This window comes from Staurois parvus, unplaced genomic scaffold (genome assembly GCF_062004578.1).
Source record: "Staurois parvus isolate SC_StPar_1 unplaced genomic scaffold, SC_StPar_1.0 ptg000298l, whole genome shotgun sequence".
Lineage (NCBI taxonomy): Eukaryota > Metazoa > Chordata > Amphibia > Anura > Ranidae > Staurois > Staurois parvus.
In genome coordinates, this window is record NW_028318094.1 from 6,236,261 (window position 1) to 6,259,791 (window position 23,531).

General features: G+C 40.6%; 1 protein-coding gene across 4 annotated transcripts in view; it reads left to right on the forward strand.

Annotated features, from left to right (window-relative positions):
* The window catches only part of LARP1 (La ribonucleoprotein 1, translational regulator), a 96,079-nt gene that overhangs the window by 37,137 nt on the left and 35,411 nt on the right, over positions 1 to 23,531 (forward strand). For all 4 annotated transcript variants that reach the window (XM_089682822.1, XM_089682824.1, XM_089682821.1 and 1 more), the window contains exons 2-3: positions 17,667 to 17,728; positions 22,642 to 22,707. In XM_089682822.1, coding sequence (XP_089538948.1) covers positions 17,667 to 17,728; positions 22,642 to 22,707 — 128 coding nt within the window. The remainder of the gene's footprint in view (positions 1 to 17,666; positions 17,729 to 22,641; positions 22,708 to 23,531) is intronic.

Here is a 23,531-nt window from a genome sequence, read left to right on the forward strand (position 1 = left end):
CCCTGCGTGTCACAGGGTACGGGAGTCCATTCAAATGAATGGGCGCCCGTGCAAAACGCAGCCTGCACGGCCGCATAAATGTGAACTAGGGCTTAAAGTTAAGAGGAGGCTTTTATTATTTTAATTCCCAATCCTAGGATTTAGGTAAAATCTACCCCCTGCACTGTATGGGTTTATTGCTTGTTAGGGAAAGGGGAGACATGATTAACAGCTTTAAATACATCAAGGGGGGGTAAATATGGTTCAGGACAGCATTTTTAATATGAAGCTAAGACTAAGATCACGTGACCTCGAGCTAGCAGAAGGAAAATTAAAAAGTAATCTTGGAAAGTATTTTTCTTCCAAAATAGTAGTTGATGCTTGGTATAGACTTCAAGCGGAGTTAGTAAACCAACAGTAGGTGGATTCAAACACGCTTGAGATAAGCATAGTTCTATACTCTCACAAAAAAGTAAAAAAAAAAAAAAGGCAGGGGGCAGACTCAATGGACCACTTGGTTGTTTTTTTTTTTTTTTGTTTCTTGGAAAAGGTGAACTTGCCTTTTCCCCCCCTAGAGTTTGTAGGTACTTTCTTTCACTTCCTGTCTTGTCTCCAGGACAGGAAGTGAAGAACAATCTGCCCAGTTAGACAAAGGCAAAAAAGAAAACACAGAACATTTAAAATGCATGCTACTTACTTAATTGAACTGATAGGCTGACTAGCTACCAAGCACTTTTTTTTTTTTTTTTTTGCCACATGACTCATCCTGATAATATGCTCTGACTAAATTCACAAGTGTCAGTGACTATGGGCTTGAGTACATGGGAGTCAGATGGGGGTTGAATGGAGAAAGCATGCGTTTAGGTGCTGTACAGGAAGGATGAGTTGCTTCTTTGTTTACCAAGCAATCACATGGCATTGCCTTTACTTTTGCATAGGCAAAAGGGCTTATGTAGAGGAGCATTGGTGTCAAATGCCTTATGCTTTATTTAGAGCATGGAGCTGCTGAAATGCATGCATTTAATTACCAAAGTCTACATTTGCCCTGCCTTGCCTGCAGGAGCTCAGTAGAACCTGCTGTGTTCAAAGAAACAAAATCAAATCATGTGCAGCCTCAAAATGGTCATCCCCAGTGCATCCATTGAAATAAGTGCAAATCTGCCAAACTGTGTTTCTGCATTTTAAGTGCTGCAATACAATGCTTGATTACACAAGCCATAAAGTGTATCCTAAATAAAGTTTTTTAAATCCAGTAGAGAAGCTCCTTTTTTTTTTTTTTTCCTTTTTCTGTCCCATTGGGGAGACTTGCCTTCTAGTGCTGCACTGGAATGAAAATTCTGGTGCTGAAACCAAAAATTCAAAATGCACTTTGCCGAAAGCCAAAATGCGCAGTTTTTTAAAAAAAAATATATATATATATATTTTTTGGGAAAAAAATACTTTGATTAAAAAAAATATATATATATATATACCCCAATTCTTTAAAATTGCTCGTGGAGCAGCGCGAAACTGTGATACTTAAAAATCTCCATGAGTGATTCTTTAAAAATTTCTACAGGTTAGCAGTGTAAAGTTACAGAGGAGGTCTAGTGCAAGACTTATTGCTCTTGCTCTGACGTTCAAGGCAATACCTTGGTTTGAACGCCATTTACATATGTGGGCATGGTCTACGTATGCGTTCACCAACTTTTTTGGGGGTTTTTTTTTGCACTGTCCCTTTAAAAAAAATTTGAATCACTTTTATTATCACAATAAATGCATGCTTCCCTTGTGTTAGAAATAATTAGTGACAGGTCTTCTTTTTGGAGAGATATGGGGTCAATAAGACCCCACATCTCTCCTCTGCAATGTAAATTAGATTAAAAAAAAGTATTGATCTACTGCTTTATTAAAAAATGGCCGGAAGTGACATAGCTCCGGACCTCCAAGGGCATAGAGATGAGTGGAGGCAATCTTTTCTTCACTCATCTCTATGCCCAGCGCCGGGATTGTTCAATGGTTTCTCAGTGAAGGCTGAGAACTACCTAGGGGTGGGGGTTTTTTGGCACCTGTATTTGTGCCAAACAAAGACCGAAAGGGGTGGTTTCCGCCACCGAAAGTTTTGTGCATCCCTAATTTGCCTTCACTTCCTGTCCAGGAGACACAATAAGTGAGAGGAAAACCTTCCAAAGTGTGGAGTATTGTCCTCTTAAACACCAGAACAGGTGCTTCTATATGGTATAGGGCAGGTGTCGGCAACCCACGGCTCCAGAGCCGCATGCGGCTCTTTTTCATCTTTGCTGCGGCTCCGGAGCACACTGCCCACCAGGTGGTCGGAAAGTCGCAGATCGCGAGCCACATGCGGCTCTTCTGTGTGCCGGGCGCCCGCTCCCCTCCCTCCTCAAAAATCCGGCCCGCGGAGCGTGGAACATTGGCTGTCAGGATGTAGGTGGGGCAGCCAGGATGTAGGCGGGGCAGAGTGACGAACTCCTCTCTCAGTCCGCCCTGAAGACCAGAACGGCGCGGGAACACAGCGAGAGGAACGCGCGGAGCAAAGGTAAGTGAATTGAGACAATATGGGGGATGAATTACTGTGTGGGGGATGAATTACTGTGTGGGGGATGAATTACTGTGTGGGGGATGAATTACTATGTGGGGGATGAATTACTATGTGGGGGATGAATTACTATGTGGGGGATGAATTACTATGTGGGGGATGAATTACTATGTGGGGGATGAATTACTATGTGGGGGATGAATTACTATGTGGGGGATGAATTACTATGTGGGGGATGAATTACTATGTGGGGGATGAATTACTATGTGGGGGATGAATTACTATGTGGGGGATCAATTACTATGTGGGGGAAGAATTACTATGGGGGATGAATTACTATGTGGGGGATGAATTACTATATGGGGGATGAATTACTATGTGGGGGATGAATTACTATGTGGGGGATGAATTACTATGTGGGGGATGAATTACTATGGGGGATGAATTACTATATGGGGGATGTATTTTCAGTTTTAAAAATGTGGCTGTCAAAATAAATTTCAATCGTGGTTTTGGCGAGATTTGGCTCAGTTGAAAAAAAAGGTTGCCCACCACTGACCTAAGGCTATGATTGTGATTATGACGATACACTGTGGCCCTGATTAACCCTTTGCTTACTGGGCCCTTAAACCCCCTTCATGACCAGAGTGCTTTTTGCAATATATGCAGTGTCGGATTTGTTATAAATGTTGCAATGGTTTTGCGGCTCCCAGTCTTTTTTTTCCCTTCGGAAACGGGTCCAAGTGGCTCTTTATGTCTTAAAGGTTGCAGACCCCTGGTATAGGGGAAGAGTCAGGACTATAGATAGGAGGGCCTGGAACAGAATATAGAACAGAAATATTGGGAAAACATTTCATGAAAAATTGAAAAACAAAAGTGTGAAATATGTTTTTACAATGATAAATATATTTTTGACATGGTATTCATGCTATATATCATGAAGACCTCAATGAAAGCTTTCTGAGACTATGTAAAATATTTTTTTTTCCTTATGGCTTCAACATTTCTGTACATTTTTACATTTCTTGCCAGGACCACTGTCAGGGTTTTTATTGCGGTTTGTCCCCTCTCTTCCTGCCCTGGTGATTGCCATCTCTGGGACAGGAAGAAGAAGAATCGCCACAAGATAGCAAGCCAAGCGCACATATGATAAATACCTGATAGAGGTGCTAATCCTTCCCCACTTTACTGAAAAAGGCTTGTGCTGACCTTTTTGAAGAGGTTTTGTTTCAAGAACCACCATCACTGGGACAGGAATTAAAGTATTCCCCATGGGGACACAAAACTTGACCAAGGCTCTCACTCTTTCCCACATTATCCAAAACAAATTTTGGCTGAAGTTCTAGAACGCAAAGGTGTGTTTTGGTTTTTTTTGTGCATTTTGGGGGTACATGCAGAATTGTGCTCATTTCTGCAACACACAAAAAATATGCATGCCATTTTTAATGGCAGCCTAACACACCTTACTAATGTGTGTGCGTAAACATATGGTACCAATGTGCCATGCATTTTAATGAGGTGCAGTTTTTAAAAAGTGTCATTCAAATCTATTTTGCAGTATTCACTTAGGGCAGCCCGTTTACATCAATTGGCTGCCCTAACAAAAATGCACATGGACCATCGTTCCTGCATAGGTGTGAGCGAAGCCTAAAGCCTAGTATACACTACTAGAAACCTCTTTCAGCGAACATATCTGTATTCAGAACAATCAATATTTCTCCAAAGCTGCAACTTATTACAGTAAACCCAAGTATGCATCGGGTCATGCCACACTGCATTACACCTGTAATTTGCTGAACCATTTACAGGAGGAGAGGATTCTGGGAAGTCATGTTTTGAAACAGACGGTTTGCCAGGAAGAGACAATTTATTTGTAGGAAGTCAAAGTGGACCAGGGAAGTAATACATTTGTGATCTTCGCTTTAGAGAGGCTTTAATGCAAATGTCTTTCCTTTTCTTTTGCAGCTTACCAATGTGGTTTTCCTTTATTTTCACTTGGTGATCCTGCCAGTACTACCCTTCTTGTCCTAGGGTGACAGTGCTCACTTATACTGCATTTGTGCCTCTCTGTCCTTCTCTCAATAATATAAGAGGAGGAGGGTTCTGTAGTCCACAGAGAGCTGAGAACAATGCTGGAGTACAGAACATTCAGCTCACAGGGTTATGGTAGGATCCAATGTTAGTGTTTGTTTGTTTTTGGGTTTTTTTCTTTTCAAAGTAAACACTTTCAATTGTACAGGCCAAAATGGGAAAAAACAAGAGAAATTTGTTGTTAGGATTTACATACACTTTAAAATTTTGTGACACCAGTCAGAAGAGAAATGCATAGGTGGCCATTACTAACCTCAACTGCCTGGCTCACATACGGAGCCCTTGGCTTTAGTACAAAGTCACAGACCAAAAGCAGGAATGACTGGTCAGCAGACTTCACTGGCAGCTTTTTAGTGTTGTAAATACTGAATTGACTATAATAACCAGGCGACTGTCATTTTCAGGCACAAGCCCACATATATTTAGCTGCATATCCTAACCTCTTGCTTCCCAGTCTTGCTGGGACTTGTAGTCAGCCAGTTGGAGAGTTGCCGGCTGGCAACGCATACAGTTGTGCAGAATTGCCTGCACTTCTCAAATGACTGTACTTCCAGAGAGAGCCGGAGTCTGCTAACACAGGTTTGTCACCTGCAGCTGCCTGATCTCTCCAAAGGTTCCTTGTTTACCCTGTTACTGTTTATAGGCAAGCTGCTTTCACTGCAGCGCTGTGTATTGGGGGCAGGGCACTATCTGTACCATGAAATTTCAGTAATCTCTTCTTACATGTAGCTTACACTTTGACCAAAGTCACAGCGTGAAAGCGTCCACTCGGGGGGGGGAAACATCTCTTGGAAGTAGAGAGAGAGCTTGTGTTGATTCAGGTGGCAGTTTTCAGGGTCACTCACCTTGTGTAAGAAATGGTCATTTTCCAACCACCTTAAAATAGCTTTCCCTTGGAGAGCTGTTCTGTTATCTGCAGCGGCCAATGTACTTGAGACACGTTTGTTAATATTTCTGTGACTCACCTCTGCTGCCTGTACCCAGGTGTGTGCGGGGACAAAAGGACACGGCATGGAGAACGCTGATTTGTTTTTTGCTCCCTATCAGAACTATTCACACCATCACGCATGCCATGACCTGCATTAGAACACATCTCACTGTACACATGTATGGTTTGCTGCAGTAAACCGCAGCACATGGATGTGATTGCATGTATATTGCAGTGCACAGCTTTTTAATAGTAGACCAGACCATATTTTTCCATGTGCTTAAAGCTTATTCTAAATGAAAGATTGAACTTGGCGTATCTGAAAGCATGAAAATGCGTTGCGTGCGTGCGTGCGTTCAGGCGTACCTTGCTGTGCTGTAAATGTTCCCTTATTAGAGTTGTGTTGTTGGTTAATCTAGCACAAGACTCATCTGCAAAACAGAAACTTCTGACCAACTGCCTACCGGGCACTTATACCCCCTTCCTGCCCAGGCCAATTTTTAGCTCTGTCGCACTTTGAAAATTGCGCGGTCATGCAATACTGTACCTATGACATTTTTATAATTTTTTTCTTTTGGTGATATTTACTCGCCAGTGGGTGTTTTATTTTTTGCACTATAAACAAAGCGCAACAAATTTGTGTTTCTCTTGTGATAGGTCTGCTTTAGAGCAAAGCTTCCCATTTTTATTGTAACCTCCAATATTTGGGGATACAGAAAAAAAATCTAACTACTTTTTTAGAGTTTATACATTTTATATGGGCAACCATCTTGGTCTCGTTAAAATGTATAGACAACGTTCAATTTCAGTTTGACATTGCTGTAATGATATCCTATTGTATCTTCAGCTAAGAAGGAGAAGGTTTAACCACTTACCAACCGCAGATAGCCAAATGACGGCTTCACTGCGGATGGCCAGTTCTGGGAGGGCGTCATGACGTCCTCCCAGAACGCGTTCTCCTGCGCGTCCCCAGCAATCTTCGTTATCGCTGTGTCCTACAAACACAGCTGATCACATGATGTGGTAAAAGGCTAATCACAGCGGCCTTTTAGCATGTGATCAGCCGTGTACAATGACACACTGATCACTGGAAAATGCAATTGCCGGTTATCGGCTGCACTTTCCTCACGCTGTCATAGCATGAGGAAAGTACTGCTGAGAACCGGCAGTTGTCAGAGGAGGGATCGGCCCTGATGATTGGTGCCCAGCAGTGCCACCCAGTTAGTGCCCATCAATGCCGCCTATCAGTGCCTCCTCATCAACACATCAGTGAAGGATAAAATTTTGCAAAGCGGTAATTTTTCTAATAGAAACAAAGAAAAACTTTTTTATTTTTTGCTCTTTTTTTGTTTATAGCGCAAAAAATAAAACGCACAGCGGCGAGTAAATACCAAAAAAAAAAAAAATAAGATGTCATGGGTACAATGTTGCATGACTGCGCAATTGTCATTCAAAGTGTGACAGCGCTAAAAGTTGAAAATTGGCCTGGTCAGGAAGGGGGTATAAGTGTCCAGTAGGCAAGTGGTTAATTATTGCTTTATCCTTTTTCATGGAAGAAAGAGCTGGTGTATGATCTACCTCTATAGTGTCCACCCTCTGCTTATTTTAAAATTCTTTCAACCCTTCACAATACATGATCCAGTGGGTGGATTTGGAGGGACAGTAGAGTATTTCATACACTTTCTGTCCCCATCTTACTATTGTCACAGATTTAAAGCTGAACTCAATACAAAAGCTTTCATTGAAATCTACTTTTTAATAGCCTCAAAAGCTATAAATCACCTTTTGCCAAATGCTTTTTGAAAACCCAGATGTTACCATGTAAAAGTACTAGTGATATCTTTGTGCTGTACATAGCCTGAGCAGAGTCAGCAGGCTGCCTTCAGAAATCTCCTATGGGGGTGGATAAAAGACCCATTCACCCTGTACAAGGTGAGAGCAGCAGTGACCAGTCTTTAGCACAGGAGGCTAATGCACAGTCAAAGATTCATGCTGGATTACTGCACACATCTAGGTGACACAACATGCACCAATATACAGGTAGGAATACACATGCCTCTTGTATTTGGTCAGTCTTTTCTTACCCTGGAGTTCAGCCTTAAGTACGTCGTTTTGCTTCTTGGTATGTGACATCCTTGAAGTGAGATTTTGAACCAATGATTACAAGGAGTGGGACTAAAGGAGCCATAGTCTGTCAAAGTTTAGATCTGTAGGATGCAAAACTGTGTGTGGTAAAAAGTTCTTGAATGTCGTTTTTTATTTATTGGTCTTATAAGTCCTCGGCAAGCATTTTTTTATTCTGTTGTACTTTTCTCATGGCCTGTTCCTGGCAAGTTCTCTATCTTTTAGCCGCAGGGCACACAATACAAATACTAGCTCAGCATGTATAGGATCACATGTCCTCATCCTGCTTTGTCTCCTGCCTCTCCCAAACTGGATTTTTTTTTTTGCTTATGCAAATGAACCCAACCCCTTGTTTCCTGCATTTCTCCTCCCCTCGCCACCGGGGTCCATGTTCCTTGCAATTGGCAGCATCCTTCGTGTGGCATTTTATCCTCTTTAGCTCTCATGGTGATTTATAGAGTTAATTCTTTCTGTATCTGCAGTGCTGTTCCCTGACATGCTTGTCATGTGCTCAGCGGCTCCCAGCCCTTCTCATTGCTGCAAACCACCCCCACCCAGCAGCCATGTGTGCTCCTGTCACACCCCTGGCACTGTCAGACGCTGTGGATTATAGTCTGCGGGCCACGTCACTCTACAAGCTTGTCCCATATGTTGCCGGGAAGGACACTTTATTGCTCATTGGCTGCCTGATTTTTTTTTTTTATGCTGCAGGCTGCTAATACCCTGAGCTGCTTCAAGAGCTTAAAGGACCACTATAGTGAACATTGCATACTAGTAACTATAAATGTTACAATTTAGTATGTGTATTTTTATTTTTTTTTTAACTTGGTCTGCATGTAAATAGAGGCAGATACAGGGGTTGGCGCAAACCATATAACACTGCCAGGATGCTTACAACATGCCATTTTGCTGCTGCTCACCTGTTCACACACATCATCATCTTATATATCCAACAGCCAACTTTCTCCTCCTGTTGCTGCCGGACCCCCAAGGACAGGCCAAAAAGCATGCACTGTATAGTACCCCGACGCCTGCAGGAATGTACAATTTGCATCGCTCGATGCCCAGGACTTGTAGTTCCAGGTGCCAGGCAGGTAGTTGTTTTTTTGTAACATTTACATGTCAGGTGGAAGCGTTCTACTGTGCTGCATCTGCAGGCCCGGGATTGGCATAGTGGGTGCTGCCAGGTAGATGGAGGAGAGCGGACAAATGTCCTTTCTCCTTATCTTGTTCCTGATTCAGAAGCGAGTTGTATGACATCTCTTCCAGTTCCTCACTGTCAGTATCCCCAGTCATCTAGGCTGGGAAAGAATGTAATGCATTACATTCAGTGGAGCACAGAGGAGACATGCAGGGTATTTAGACCCTGGATGTTCCATTAAAGATAACTTGTCACCAAAAAATCATCACATAGGGGACTTTTAGTCTCTTAGTAATAGAAAAAAAATTAAGTGTAAAAAAAAAAATCCCCATTCCTCCTATATGCCCTCCTATAAAATTTTTGAGCCTCACCCCCACATATATACGCACATACAAATGTAAAAACACGTGTCGGGGCACCTACATATGAAAACATAGCTTGCGATACACGTTACATATCGGGGTGCATGCCGGAATGAAAGCAATAATTCTACAACCAGACCACATCTGTAATGCTAAACTGATGACCTATAAGGGGCTTTTAAAGCATGGCCTTTAGAAAATATAGGGTACTGAAGTTTGTTGCCATTTCAAGGCGTGTGCATGCAGATTTATTGTTTGACATGTTGGGTATATACTTTGTGCAACCTCAGCTTTTATATTTTACAAAAAAATTGGGTAATTTTTATTGCGTTTTTTGTGCACCCTGAAATTAACATGTGTTTAGGTTTTTTTTTAAATATATTGAAATTTTGCGTTTCCTAGACCTTTTTGCAGTAATATTGTCTGCCATATAAATTGGAACTACCACTATTTTATGCTCTAGGCGGTCTTATTTCAGAAGATATGTTTGGGGGGGTTATGTAGTCTAAAGGCCTAAGATGATATGCAGAAAATGGCTCTGGCAGCAAAAGGGTTAAAGGATACATTCACCTTCACCTATTTTTTAGGTTTTAACATGTTCCCACTCCTGCAGCAGCTCAGTGATCTGGTTCCTCGGTGTGACAGCAGTATGGGGAGAAGTTTCCTTTACCAGCTCTCACTTTTTGAAAAGAATGAAGCCATGTGGGGCTCCACCTACACGGCTGCATCATTCATTCATAGTTCTGGGAATGAACCAACTACAAGTACCAACATCCATCCAAATGATGGCTTGTAGTTCTCGATGAACTACTACAGGGCTGTTGAGCATTCTGGTAGTTCATTGATTCTTCCTGTCAGTGTGTAACTGCCTGCCTGTACAGGCACTCTGACAATCTGCAGGAGTCCTGCATGAGCCCTAAAAAATAAATTAAATAAATTAAATGCTAAAGGCACATTTTTATACCTGCAAGAAAAAAATGTACGTTTATTTTTCAAAAAGTGAACTTATCCTTTAACAGAGCGTACACTGGAGCTTGATTTGGCTGCTCAGCATGCGCTTGAACTGGTCATTCAAGTGCTTCCATGTGCAAAGGTAACTGGTTAAAGGTGTGTTTTTTTTTTTTTTTTTGTTTTTTTCTTCTCATTGGGGCTGGCACCTCATTAGCAGAAGCGCATCTGCCGACACGCCCCTTTTCTGATGTGCACCCAATCGGTGCTCGTCACACTGCAAGGTCTCTCCCCTCCCTGCTAGTTCCCAGGTACGGTGCTAGAGATAGGGAGGTGAGTAGGAAATGGCACAATGTTAAAATCATTAAACGTTGAGGCCATAAAGCCCCTTTTCATTTTTAAAAGAACCTCAGGTTTAAATATGGTTTTGGTTTAAAATGATTTTCTTTTATCCAGACAAGCAGATTGGAACCCCGATTTAGTCCCTTTGGTTTAAAAAAAATTTCCGCACCCCTGTAGAGAGAAAAATATCTTAAATCAAATATATTTTGATTTTAATCAAAGTCTGTTATGCGTGTGGTTGTAAGCCTGCAAATTATTAAGCTGTGTGTGTACTTTACACCGTACAAGTCTTTTATTTCTCTCTTTTAAGTGTACAATTTGTTTGTCTCCAGTCCTCATTGTACAGCAGCTTAGTATACTGCTTAGTAATGAAAAACTAGAAGATTGCAATCAGACTGAGCCACACATTTTCTAGTGCAGGTCAGAAAGTTGAAGCGCCTCAAGCACACAGCAGGTGATTGTCAGCTGCAGCTTTGTATGTTCCCTATGAGATGGAGGAGGACTGATATCCTTTTGACTCCACTCAGTCTCAGATTACACTCAGCTACCTGCTCTCTGCTGTGCAGTGCATGACATCAGATCCCGCCTTGTGCCTGCTGGAGCTGAGAAATGCTGTTTAAATTTTGTACATAAAAGAGGGCTGCAGAAATACAGGTACAACTTACCCCCCAAAAAGCCCTCCTAGCTCCCTAAATACACTAAGCTCAAACATCCCCCTCACATAAAGGACATTACATAAAAAAGCCCTCCTTCTAGAACCCTGGGGGGGTTTGAGGATACTATTTTCCAGGGATGCGATCACCTTGCCCTGCAGGCATGTGTGCTCCCCCAATATCCACCCAAGTTGGCTCATTTTTGGTGTTGACTGTAGATTTAATTTTGGATCACCCCTGACCTACCTTGCGTTAGGAGCTCACGTTCCTAAGAGCACTTGTGCTGAGCAGTGTTTAGCAGCACACATTGGTGCCGGTACAGTTGCTTTACCATATTACTAGATACAGCAGTGGACAGATTTGTTGGCAGAGAATGCCCAATAAAGTCAGAACATTTGCAGTAGTAATGAGCTCAGTTATTTTAAACCAAGTAGGGCTGAGACAACTAATCAACATAATCAATTATAAAAATAGTAGGAAACTATTTAATAATTGATTAGTTGGCCTGCATACAGAATGCATTATTTGTTTACATATTCGAAAAATACAGTTCAGCACACACAGCGCTCAGTACACCGTCCATACATGTCAGTAAGTGCTTGACAACTTCACGGGACTGAGATTGGGATCTGCAGTCACTTTTGCAGCAGTTGTTTTTTTTGGGTCCCAAACCTGTCCTTTTTGTCTTAGTCAGCTGACCACATCGACCGCACTTGTGCTTATCAGAAAATGTTTTCCTGTATACTGTATATACCATCATAACCTTTGATAATGTACTTCGCGACACGGCAAATTGGCAACTTCAGTCACCGAGGCACCAGCTAGGTAAGCAAAACTCTCTGGGCACCAGCTAAGAGTACCAACAATTTGCCCTCTTTGAAGCTCAGTAAGCTTTGACACCATTCGATTCATCACACAGTGGAAGAAAAAGAATGTTACATCACGCTTTCAACGAGAAACATGGCGTCCCTTTCATACCTCCAAATCATGTAGTATTCCATTTTCTTTGACCAAAAAAAAAAATACACAGCAGGCAAATTTAGCTTGTATCAAGCTACCTGCCTATGACAAGGTCTGTCATCCATAATATTATATTGGTCTGTCTGAAAATCTGCAAAACAGTGTTTTTAGGTCTTCTTTTTTTTTACTTTTTTTTTACTTTTTTTTTTATTTTTGTAAAATAAAAATTTTAATCTGAGTCTGATCATATGTACCAGATTCAACCTCCTAATAGTGTATACAACTTTCCTGTGTGGTGTTCTCAGTGTAGATTAGATCTTTAGTTCCCTAGCCATATAGCTAGTTATATATATTTACCACTGCATATATCCATTCAAGAATACAGTTTTGTTTTTTTTAACTTTACATATTAATTAAATTTTATGCACCACACTTTTTTTTGAGGTTTCAATCCATCAAAACAATCAGCCAACTAATTATGCAGCCCTAAAACCAAGGGCTGGAATCAAAATACCAAACATCTATGCTCCCTTAGAAGGCTGCAGCATGGATCCGATGCTGCAGCTGTCGCATGCCGGCTCAGCACAGAGAACTGAGCGATCAAAGACTTAAAGCTACATATATTCTGGTTCACAGATTTGTATAGCTAGAGATATTCTGATAATCTTGTCCATAAGTCCAGAGTACTCTTTAATTGACAAAATTTGTCATTGAATCAAATTGACTGATGTGAATGTTTTATATATATATATATATATATATATATATATATATATATATATATGTAAAGCGCTGCGTAAATTGATGGCGCTATACAAGTATCTGAAATAAATAAAATAAAATTTGGGTTCCGCTCTATCCTGCCAAGCAGTTCTTAGTGTCAGGATTGAATTTCTTGAGCAATACAGATCTGTAGGATGGGCAAGACAAAAAGCAAACTTTTTAGTTAAAATCAGTATTTGCCTCCTTGGTTTAGGGGCTCCTGTGTGCTCTAAACGATAGGGGGGGGGGGATTCAGCCACTAACACTGAAAAAATATTATTTTATAGGATTTACATAGCGCCAACAGTTTGCTCAGTGCTTTAATGATTATTTCACATTTATCTCCAGGCAAGAACAGGCTTCACACTCCATAGTAACCTCTCATGTGCTGGCTTGGCTTGTCTCCACCGAAGTATTCAATTGTACCAGCAACAGAAATGCCACACCAAGATGCAAAATAATCTTCCTTTAATAAAATAGCCAGCAGGAACACATTCTATTCTGTCATGTTTCATGTAGGCACAGCTCTTTTGAAATAATCTTTCTCAAAGAATGCCAAAGCCACTGCTCATACCCACTGTATAGAAGCATTAATCCCACGTGATCATTAACCCCTTCATTATTTCAGCCTATTCCATTCCAACATGCAATACAAAAATAGAGTTTTAAAGAACACCGATACTTCTGCTAATGTTACGTATTCGGTACTTCATGCGACATTGCTGTCACATACTCAGAATGAGTGGATGTGTTGTTTTTCTTAGACTTTCTCCATTTTGAGTCATTGATGGATAATCTATCAGTATTTTTCTGGTTTCCCATCAGCTTTAGGTTCCTTTTAGCATAGCAGGGAGAAATGATTATTCAAAAATCAGGGCTGGCACTAAAATAAGCTGACCCGTAACTTTTACAGTAACGAATTTGGACAGCTTGGCATTGTCGGCAGTGCTTCAAGATATTTTTTTTTTTTTTTTTGTGACAATTGCTATATTTCAGAAGGATATTCGTGATTGGGAAAGTTGTGTACATTGGTCATCCAACCCAATTGAAAGGTTCAATCGTGCATGGTTCCAAGACACCAAAAGGAATTCTATAGTTTGTGCATATCGGATGTCGTGAAACTTCATAGGGTGCATGTTTGCCGGTCATTTCTGAGGATGAAGAAAAACCGTTTCAAAAATAAGCCTGTAGTTTTGCCTCCCTTTTTATTTCTGTGCCTAGGCCTGGTCACCCATGCTACTATTTGATTATACAATTGCCTTGTAGTTCAGCTAAGGACTGACATACAGAGGACCTACCTAATTTGAATATAAATGAGGACCTACCTAATTTGAATATAAATGAGGACCTACCTAATTTGAATATAAACGAGATTGTTTAGACCCTCCTACTATAAAGCTGTGTGTAAATCTAAAGCAGACTGTTTGAAGATTGTAAAGTCTGTTTTGTAATGCATGTACCAAGCTTAAAGCCTATTTGAACCCTAAGGCTGCATGCACAATGGGGCTTTTGTAAATGCTTTTCTTCTGGCAGTAGGGAAGTAGATTCAAAAATGTACCTAAGCTGCATTTTTGCAAATGCTTTTACGTACATTGAGTTCCTGGGCAGCTATTTCTTTGGCCAGAATATTTCTTGGCCATTGAAATAAAAAAACGCTCAAGCAACTAGACAAATTTAAATGGGATTTACATGCGTTAAGGCATTTTTTTTTTCCCTGCAAAAATGCTCCTTTTTTTTTGTATTGTTTTTTGGGGAGGGGGTTATTTGTTTTTGTTTTTTTCTGTCTCCAAACTCCTGTGAACTCCTCTGTGCATGGATACATATGCTAACGTTGAGGGGCGTTTAGAAGCAGGAAAAACGTCCAACACCTATAAAACAAGCGTTTTTTGAGCTGAAGTGTTCATGTGCCCTAACCCAGAAATGTAATATATTGCACTTTACCAGCCCTTAAATGTAGTGGCTGCATTTTTTTTTCTTTTTTGGGCTTTCTCTTTATTTTTAAATGGTATTCCTGTGAATAACAACCTCCTTTTCTGGGTGGCTGCAACCACTATACTACCGTGAATTAAGGATGCCGTGGTTGTCACCCAGGCTGATCTTCTAATACAGACTATGAACATGTTTCTTCATCTCCATTACACACAGGAATTGGTCATTGATTTTCTGGAATTTTCCTAAAACTGTTGACCATTGTGTAAACTGCTCTAGACAATAGCTTAATTTGCATTTTCAGCAATACCTTGCTAACCTTTGATGTGCTGGCCATTTGTTTTTGCAGACTGTTGTAAATTGACTATAATAAACTGAAATCTGGGCCTAGCATTTGCTGCTGTTTGCAGGACGCTATTGAATAAACCTTATGTTCTTGACAAACCTGTATTTATGCGGTGAAGGGAGGAATGGGGCTTTTGTTTCTTGGGTTTTTTGTTTTGTTATTTTTTTAAATATGGGGATATATTGTGTAAATAGCACATTGTATAGCATTTTGTTGGACTATAATGCTAATACCTTGCTGAGCCATAGCTAATATTTTCATTTTGAGTGCAAAGCTGTTTCACTGCCAATTAGAACAGTACTAGAAAAATCTCTTTGCCTGAAATACACTATATTGCCAAAAGTATTGGTCGGCCTGCCTTTACACACACATATGAACTTTAATGGCATCCCAGTCTTAGTCCGTAGGGTTCAATATTGAGTTGGCCCACCCTTTGGAGCTATAACAGCTTAATTTTTTCTGGGAAGGCTATCCACAAGGTTTAGCAGTGTGTCTATGGGAATGTTTCACCATTTTTCCAGAAGCGCATTTGTGAGGTCAGGCACTGATGTCGGCCGAGAAGGCCTGGCTCACAGTCTATGCTCTAATTCATCCCAAAGGTGTTCTATCGGGTTGAGGTCAGGACTCTGTGTAGGCCATAGTCCAATCAAGTTCCTCCACCCCAAGCTCGCTCATCCATGGCTTTATGGACCTTGCTTTGTGCACTGGTGTGCAGTTATGGTGGAACAGGAAGGGGCCATCCCCAAACCACAAAGTTGGGAGCATGAAATTGTCCAAAGTGTCTTGGTATGCTGACACCTTAAGAGTTCCGTTCACTGAAACTAGGGGGCCAAGCCCAACCCCTGAAAAACTTGCGCTGACCCCCAAAAATATATTACGTGGCCTACCACTTCGTGGCTGAGTTGTTAATTCTAGTTATTTATTATTTATTTATTTCAGGTACTTATATAGCGCCATCAATTTACGCAGCTCTTTACATATGTTGTACATTCACATCAGTCCCTAACCAGTTGCTTCCACTTTGTTATAACACCACTAACAGTTGAGCGTGGAATATTTAGTAGCAAGGAAATTTCACGGAACCTGGCAACCTATCACGGTACCACGCTTGAATCCACTGAGCTCCTGAGAGCGACCCATTCTTTCACAAATGTGTGTAGAAGCAGTCTGCATGTCTAGGTGCTTGATTTTATACACCTGTGACCATGGAGGTGATTGGAACACCTGAATCCAATGATTTGGAGGGCTGGCACAATACTTTTGGCAGTATAGCATATATAGAGTATATTCACACCATTGCTTGCATTTTTTGCAGACCTATATTAATACATAATTTAGGTATATATTTTTTTAAATACAGGTGTCTGAATTTGACTTGGTATCGGCTTCTTATGGTCCATGTACAGCAGAGCTCAGCTGGAAGTAGGGGAAGCAGTACAAGGAGCCCCAATCAGTTGTGCTGAAGTGAAAAAAGTATACTTATAGGAGAGAGCAGAGTGAGAGATGAGCTTGTCTGTCTGCTGTTTATCCTTTCACTATCCAGATGAGGAGGGACAAGACCAGTAAAACCTGATACACACCTACCAAAAGTCCGCTGGTTCAGCAGGAACTGGCTAACTTTTGGTACATGTGTACCGCTGTTTGTTCAACAGAAGCTGGTCTAATGACTGCCTTGTGCTGAACAGTCTTCCTGGAAAACCAGCGTTCGATCAGCACTTGCAGCTAATGACTGCAAGTGCTGATCGGTGTGCTCTGGCGAGAGGGGTGGGGTATTTGAATGGACTGAAATCGCAACGCACCAAAAGAAGTGCATGCATTGCATTTGTAAACTCGCAACTGGATCACATGGTCACACTGGATCGCCTTGCCTCTTATGAAATACATTGGACTGTCTACCTTGCAAAAAGGGGTCATTTGGGGGGATATCTGTACTGTTCTGACATTTTTGGGCCTCGAGAAATTAATTGGCTGTCAGCAACTTCAGGATTGATCAGTTTTCAGATATATACCATAGATTGTGAACTCTATAACTTTCCTACAGACTAATAAATACTGATTTGGGTTTTTTTCACCAAAGACATGTAGCAGAATACATCTTGGCCTAAATTTTTTGAAGAACAATTATTTATTTACAAACTTTTTATAACAAATAAAGAAAAAAAAAAAGGTTTTTTTTTTTGTTTGTTTTTTTTTCCCCCTTAAAACTCTGTTTTTTTGTTTAGCAAAAAAAAAAAATAAAAACCCCAGTGGTGATTAAATGCCACCAAAAGAAAGCTCTAGTTGTGTGAACAAAATGATAAAATTTTAGTTTGGATATAGTGTTGTATGACCGTGCAGTCGTCATTCAAAGTGTGAGAGCGCTGAAACCTGAAAATTGGCCTGGGCAGGAAGGGGGTAAAAGTGCCCGGTATGGAAGTGGTTAAAGGAGACCTGATTCCATTGTGCAATTTGTTGCTCAGTTTTGCTTTATGTTTTGCTGGTCATTATCTGTATCCTTTTGATAACCCAGACTATTCTGATCCCCGTTCTAATGGTTCTTCTTTTTTTTTTTTCCCTTCTCTGCAGACCCTCCAATCCCCGCCAAGGTGGTGAAGGCTGGTATACCCCGCACAAGACGAGGTAGCAAGGTAATGTCCTCACTACAATACTATTGTCCATTCTACAGTCCTGCACTGCAGTCAGAATTGAAAATTTAGATCTCAAGTAGTTCAGTTTTTCTATTCAGACATTGCTGTTCCCCAATCCACTGTTGTCTTGGTAATTTGTTCCTAAAATACTCTTGTTGCTACCTGAAAGTGTGTAGTAATAAATAGCAGTTCCAATACGGGTTCCACATCCTCCAGTCCTGCCTTTTTCAAGTAGCACTGTGGTGGTGCAGAAAAGGAGGAAGGTAATACAACACCAGATTCAGGAAGTACACCCCTAGGGTCTAGATAAAAATTTGTGGCATTTTTGCATGCCTATGGAATCTGTGGTAAACTGCTATACTGCTGCTTTAAAAAAAAAAAAAAAAAAAAAAAAAAGTGTATGTATATGGGTGTGTGTGTGTGTATATGTGTGTGTGTATGTGTGTATATATATATATATATATATATATATATATATATATATATATATATATATATATATATATATATATATATACACACAGTCAGGTCCATAAATATTGGGACATCGACACAGTTATAACATTTTTGGCCCTATACACCATCACAATGGATTTGAAATGAAACGAACAAGATGTGCTTTAACTGCAGACTGTCAGCTTTAATTTGAGGGTATTTACATCCAAATCAGGTGAACGGTGTAGGAATTACAACAGTTTGCATATGTGCCTCCCACTTATTAAGGAACCAAAAGTAATGGGACAGAATAATAATCATAAATCAAACTTTCACTTTTTAATACTTGGTTGCAAATCCTTTGCAGTCAATTACAGCCTGAAGTCTGGAACGCATAGACATCGCCAGACGCTGGGTTTCATCCCTGGTGATGCTCTGCCAGGCCTCTACTGCAAATGTCTTCAGTTCCTGCTTGTTCTTGGGGCATTTTCCCTTCAGTATCATCTTCAGCAAGTGAAATGCATGCTCAATCGGATTCAGGTCAGGTGATTGACTTGGCCATTGCATAACATTCCACTTCTTTCCCTTAAAAAACTCTTTGGTTGCTTTTGCAGTATGCTTTGGATCATTGTCCATCTGCACTGTGAAGCGGCGTCCAATGAGTTCTGAAGCATTTGGCTGAATATGAGCAGATAATATTGCCCGAAACACTTCAGAATTCATCCTGCTGCTTTTGTCAGCAGTCACATCATGAATAAATACAAGAGAACCAGTTCCATTGGCAGCCATACATGCCCACGCCATGACACTACCACCACCATGCTTCACTGATGAGGTGGTATGCTTAGGATCATGAGCAGTTCCTTTCCTTCTCCATACTCTTCTCTTCCCATCACTCTGGTACAAGTTGATCTTGGTCTCATCTGTCCATAGGATGTTGTTCCAGAACTTTGAAGGCTTTTTTAGATGTCGTTTGGCAAACTCTAATCTGGCCTTCCTGTTTTTGAGGCTCACCAATGGTTTACATCTTGTGGTGAACCTTCTGTATTCACTCTGGTGAAGTCTTCTCTTGATTGTTGACTTTGACACACATACACCTACCTCCTGGAGAGTGTTCTTGATCTGGCCAACTGTTGTGAAGGGTGTTTTCTTCACCAGGGAAAGAATTCTTCGGTCTTCCACCACAGTTGTTTTCCGTGGTCTTCCGGGTCTTTTGGTGTTGCTGAGCTCACCGGTGCGTTCCTTCTTTTTAAGAATGTTCCAAACAGTTGTTTTGGCCACGCCTAATGTTTTTGCTATCACTCTGATGGGTTTGTTTTGTTTTTTGAGCCTAATGATGGCTTGCTTTACTGATAGTGACAGCTCTTTGGATCTCATCTTGAGAGTTGACAGCAACAGATTCCAAATGCAAATAGCACACTTGAAATGAACTCTGGACCTTTTATCTGCTCATTGTAATTGGGATAATGAGGAAATAACACACACCTGGCCATGGAACGGCTGAGAAGCCAATTGTCCCATTACTTTTGGTCCCTTAATAAGTGGGAGGCACATATGCAAACTGTTGTAATTCCTACACCGTTCACCTGATTTGAATGTAAATACCCTCAAATTAAAGCTGACAGTCTGCAGTTAAAGCACATCTTGTTCGTTTCATTTCAAATCCATTGTGATGGTGTATAGGGCCAAAAATGTTAGAATTGTGTCGATGTCCCAATATTTATGGACCTGACTGTATATATGTGTGTGTGTGTGTGTGTATGTACGTATATGTGTATATGTATATATGTATATGTATATATATGTGTGTGTGTGTGTGTGTGTGTATGTATATGTATATGTATGTATGTGTATATATATGTGTGTGTGTGTGTGTGTATATATGTGTGTGTGTGTGTATATATGTGTGTGTGTGTGTATATGTGTGTGTGTGTGTGTGTGTGTGTATATGTGTGTGTGTGTGTGTGTGTGTGTGTGTGTGTGTATATGTATGTGTGTGTGTGTGTGTGTATATGTGTGTGTGTGTATATATGTGTGTGTGGGTGTGTGTGTGTGGGTGTATATATGTGTGTGTGGGTGTGTGTGTGTGTGTATATGTGTGTGTGTGGGTGTGTGTGTGTGTATATGTGTGTGTGTGGGTGTGTGTATATATGTGTGTGTGTGTATATGTGTATATATTTATTAAGCACCATGATGTATCTTACATTGTAAGCTCCAAAGAGAAGGGCCCTCCTAACACTCTTGTAATGAACTATAATGTTGTATTGTCTCCCGTTATATTGTACAGCGCTGCAAACTGTTGGCGCTATATAAATCCTGTATAATAATGTGCCTTTATAAATATGCAATACACTCAAAAGCCAAACCAGCATAATAATAAAAAAAAAAAAGTTGAGGTAAAAAAAAGCTGCTAGAGAAGCCAGTAACATGACCTGCTAGTGACATGGATGACTCCTCTAATCACCAAGTTCCCTCTGCTGCATTAAGCCTAAATCCTTAGGATAAAGCTCTTTGCAGTAGCACTGAAATGTATATGTAAATGTGTATGATATCCATTCTCAGGAATGGACTCATAGGTTAGGAATGGACTCCTACTGTCATGGATTCTGCATAAAAGTTACATATGCTTTTTGTGCAGGGGCCTGTACAGAACTCACTTTTAAGAGAACCTGTACTTATCCCATTAATTGCAAACGCAGATTAATTTCATGAGAAGGGGGAGTGAGGAGAGCAGATGCTTTCTTTCCACTCACTTCCCCACAGGCCAGAACCAGAAAATACATGGAGACACACGACAACCTCTCCCCTGCTTTCCCATAGTGTAGTGACTGGTCCCTGAGCAGTCAATCATCAGGCCCTAAGGGCCATATCACTCGGGCCTCAGTATCGCTAAGAGGCTAGCGAAGGAGATTTGGCAGCTTTCTTTGCGAGCAAGGGAGCAATTTCAGAGATGAGTGGAAGGTTCTCCCACGTGACTCTGCTGCTAGTGACACGTCACCAGCAGCAGAGCTTATGCCCGTGTGGCATTAACTGAACACTGTTACATGGGGCCTGGTGTTTAATTCTGTGTAGTCCTGAATGTTGAAATATACATAGCAATTTTTGTTTTTGAATTTAATAGACAGTTCAGCCTTGTTGAAAAAAACATTAGAAGGCAATAGCTACCAATGGACCAAACATTGGAAGGCAGCATTTAGCATGTCATGATACCCTAACTGAGAGGTGTAAGTCGAACCATTCAGTTCAGCAAAACAGTAGATTCCATAAGCATCCAAAAATGTGTAGTGATCGGCCAAACAGTGCAGCTGGATGGATATCCTACCTATTGCAGTGCTTTGTGGGAGATGCCACACTGAGGTGCCACAATTTTTATATATATATATATATATATATTAAATTAGACCGGGACTGGCTGCAATATTCTACTTGAGCCTCATTCACACTTGTTGATTTTCACTGCATTGATGAGCAATGTAAATAATGGTACTGTTCATACAGTTAACACATTTACCTGTAGCATACACAACATTTCCTAAAAAAATAATCAGAGAAAAACACACAGTTACTGCTATCTAATGTAAATGTGTGCACTGGTGAAGCAGTGCACAATAAACTCCTGTAAAAGCTGAAGTAAAAGACACTTTTCACATTTCAACTTGCTGATAAAACCTGCAGATAAATGCTGCTATTGTGAATGAAGCCTTCCTCTGCAGCCAGGTGTCTGCGTGCTTTAACCCTTTTGCTGCCAGGCCCTGCGTTCCACTTTTAAACTCGGCTGGCCAAACTGATTTTTCCTTTGCATTTATTTTTCCCTTTCAGAGTTTGTAAAAGACCCCCAAAACCATATTTTTCGAAAGCAGGTGACCAGTAGAATGAAATGAACGTGCTACTGATTTTTAGGGCCCTGCAATATTTGCAGAAATGTTTATCAAAGCAATTTTTTGCTGAAAATCTACTAAAATTATTGGCAAATAACAGAGCAGATTTTACAAGCTTCCTGCTAAATATAAAAGCCTAACCTATATTGAGTTAATAACAAATATTTTAATAAACTTTAAATTGCGCCTTTTTGCAAAGTCGAGAGACATCAGGGGTCTCTTTTTAGAGTGAGACTGGAGAAAGTCGTTTTCTCTGCTATGCGAGCTGCATTGTAATGAATGAGATAGTGACACAGTTTACTATATGTTAGTGATGAATGAAAAGAGTGATCACTTTGTTCATTCTGGAAAGGAAAAGGGACTGGTAAATAAAAGTTTACATGGGCATTTTAGGAAGTGTAGGAGGGGAGGAAGTATCGGGGGACAGGTAGAGAGGTGGCGGCTGTATCAGCAAGAGTCTGAACATTTCTGCTATAAGTTTATGGTCAATGAAGTGATCATGTGCTTATAGCAGAGGCGTGTAGGTCCATATGGCGTATGGACCTGGCAATGAAAGGGTTAAATCGAATGGTCCGTTATTTATTTATTTTTTATCTACAGGTTGGAGACTTTGGTGATGCCACCAATTGGCCGACCCCGGGAGAGATTGCCCATAAAAGCACGCCGGTAAGAAAAACTATTTCATTCCCACATTCTAACCTGTGTGTAGTACCGGTGACCCGTGTGCATGCAGCATTTTTTTTTTTTTTTTTGCTTTTGTTTAGACTGTAACACAGTTATTCAGAAGTCAATTCAAAGGTCAGTAATGTTTATAGGTTCAGTAACACATAGCAACCAACACATTACACATCATTGTCCTGTTTAAACACTAGGATGCAGGGCAATGCATTTTCTGCCTGTAATAACCTGGCAAGGTTCAGCTGTCCTTTTTCGAGGACTGCTCACTATTCATCTTCATAGTCCTGTTTTTATATATGACTGTTGCTTATTTTATGTGGTTTTGACAAATCCTGCAGTCATTTGGAAAACACTTGACATATTTACACAAGACTTTACTAATGGAGATTACATTCTAACGGACATTCAAACGAGGCCACAGTGCTGATCCTCCTAAACCTTTTCTTTTTTCTTTTTTTTTTTGTTCTCCTTTTAAGCTAAAGTTTTATTGGGTATTATAGATACAGTCTTTAGGTTTGGGTACAAACTAAAGCAGGTTATACACGTATCAAGATTTGTCTGCTTCAGCAGGAAGCAGACATTTCAATGTGTGCGATCCCTCTGTCCTGGAAAGCCAACATTCAATCAGTCATTGGCGTATTCTAACTGGGGGGAAGGAGCCCCCGCTTGTCTGATTACAATAGCGTAGCGGGGAAGAATCCCGCATCCACATTTCTTGTGTGGATGCAAGAATCTGAAAGTTTTTTTTTTTTTTTTTTCTTCTATCCCTCTGGTTGAACAAAAACTCTCCGTGTGCACTTCATTTTTAGTGT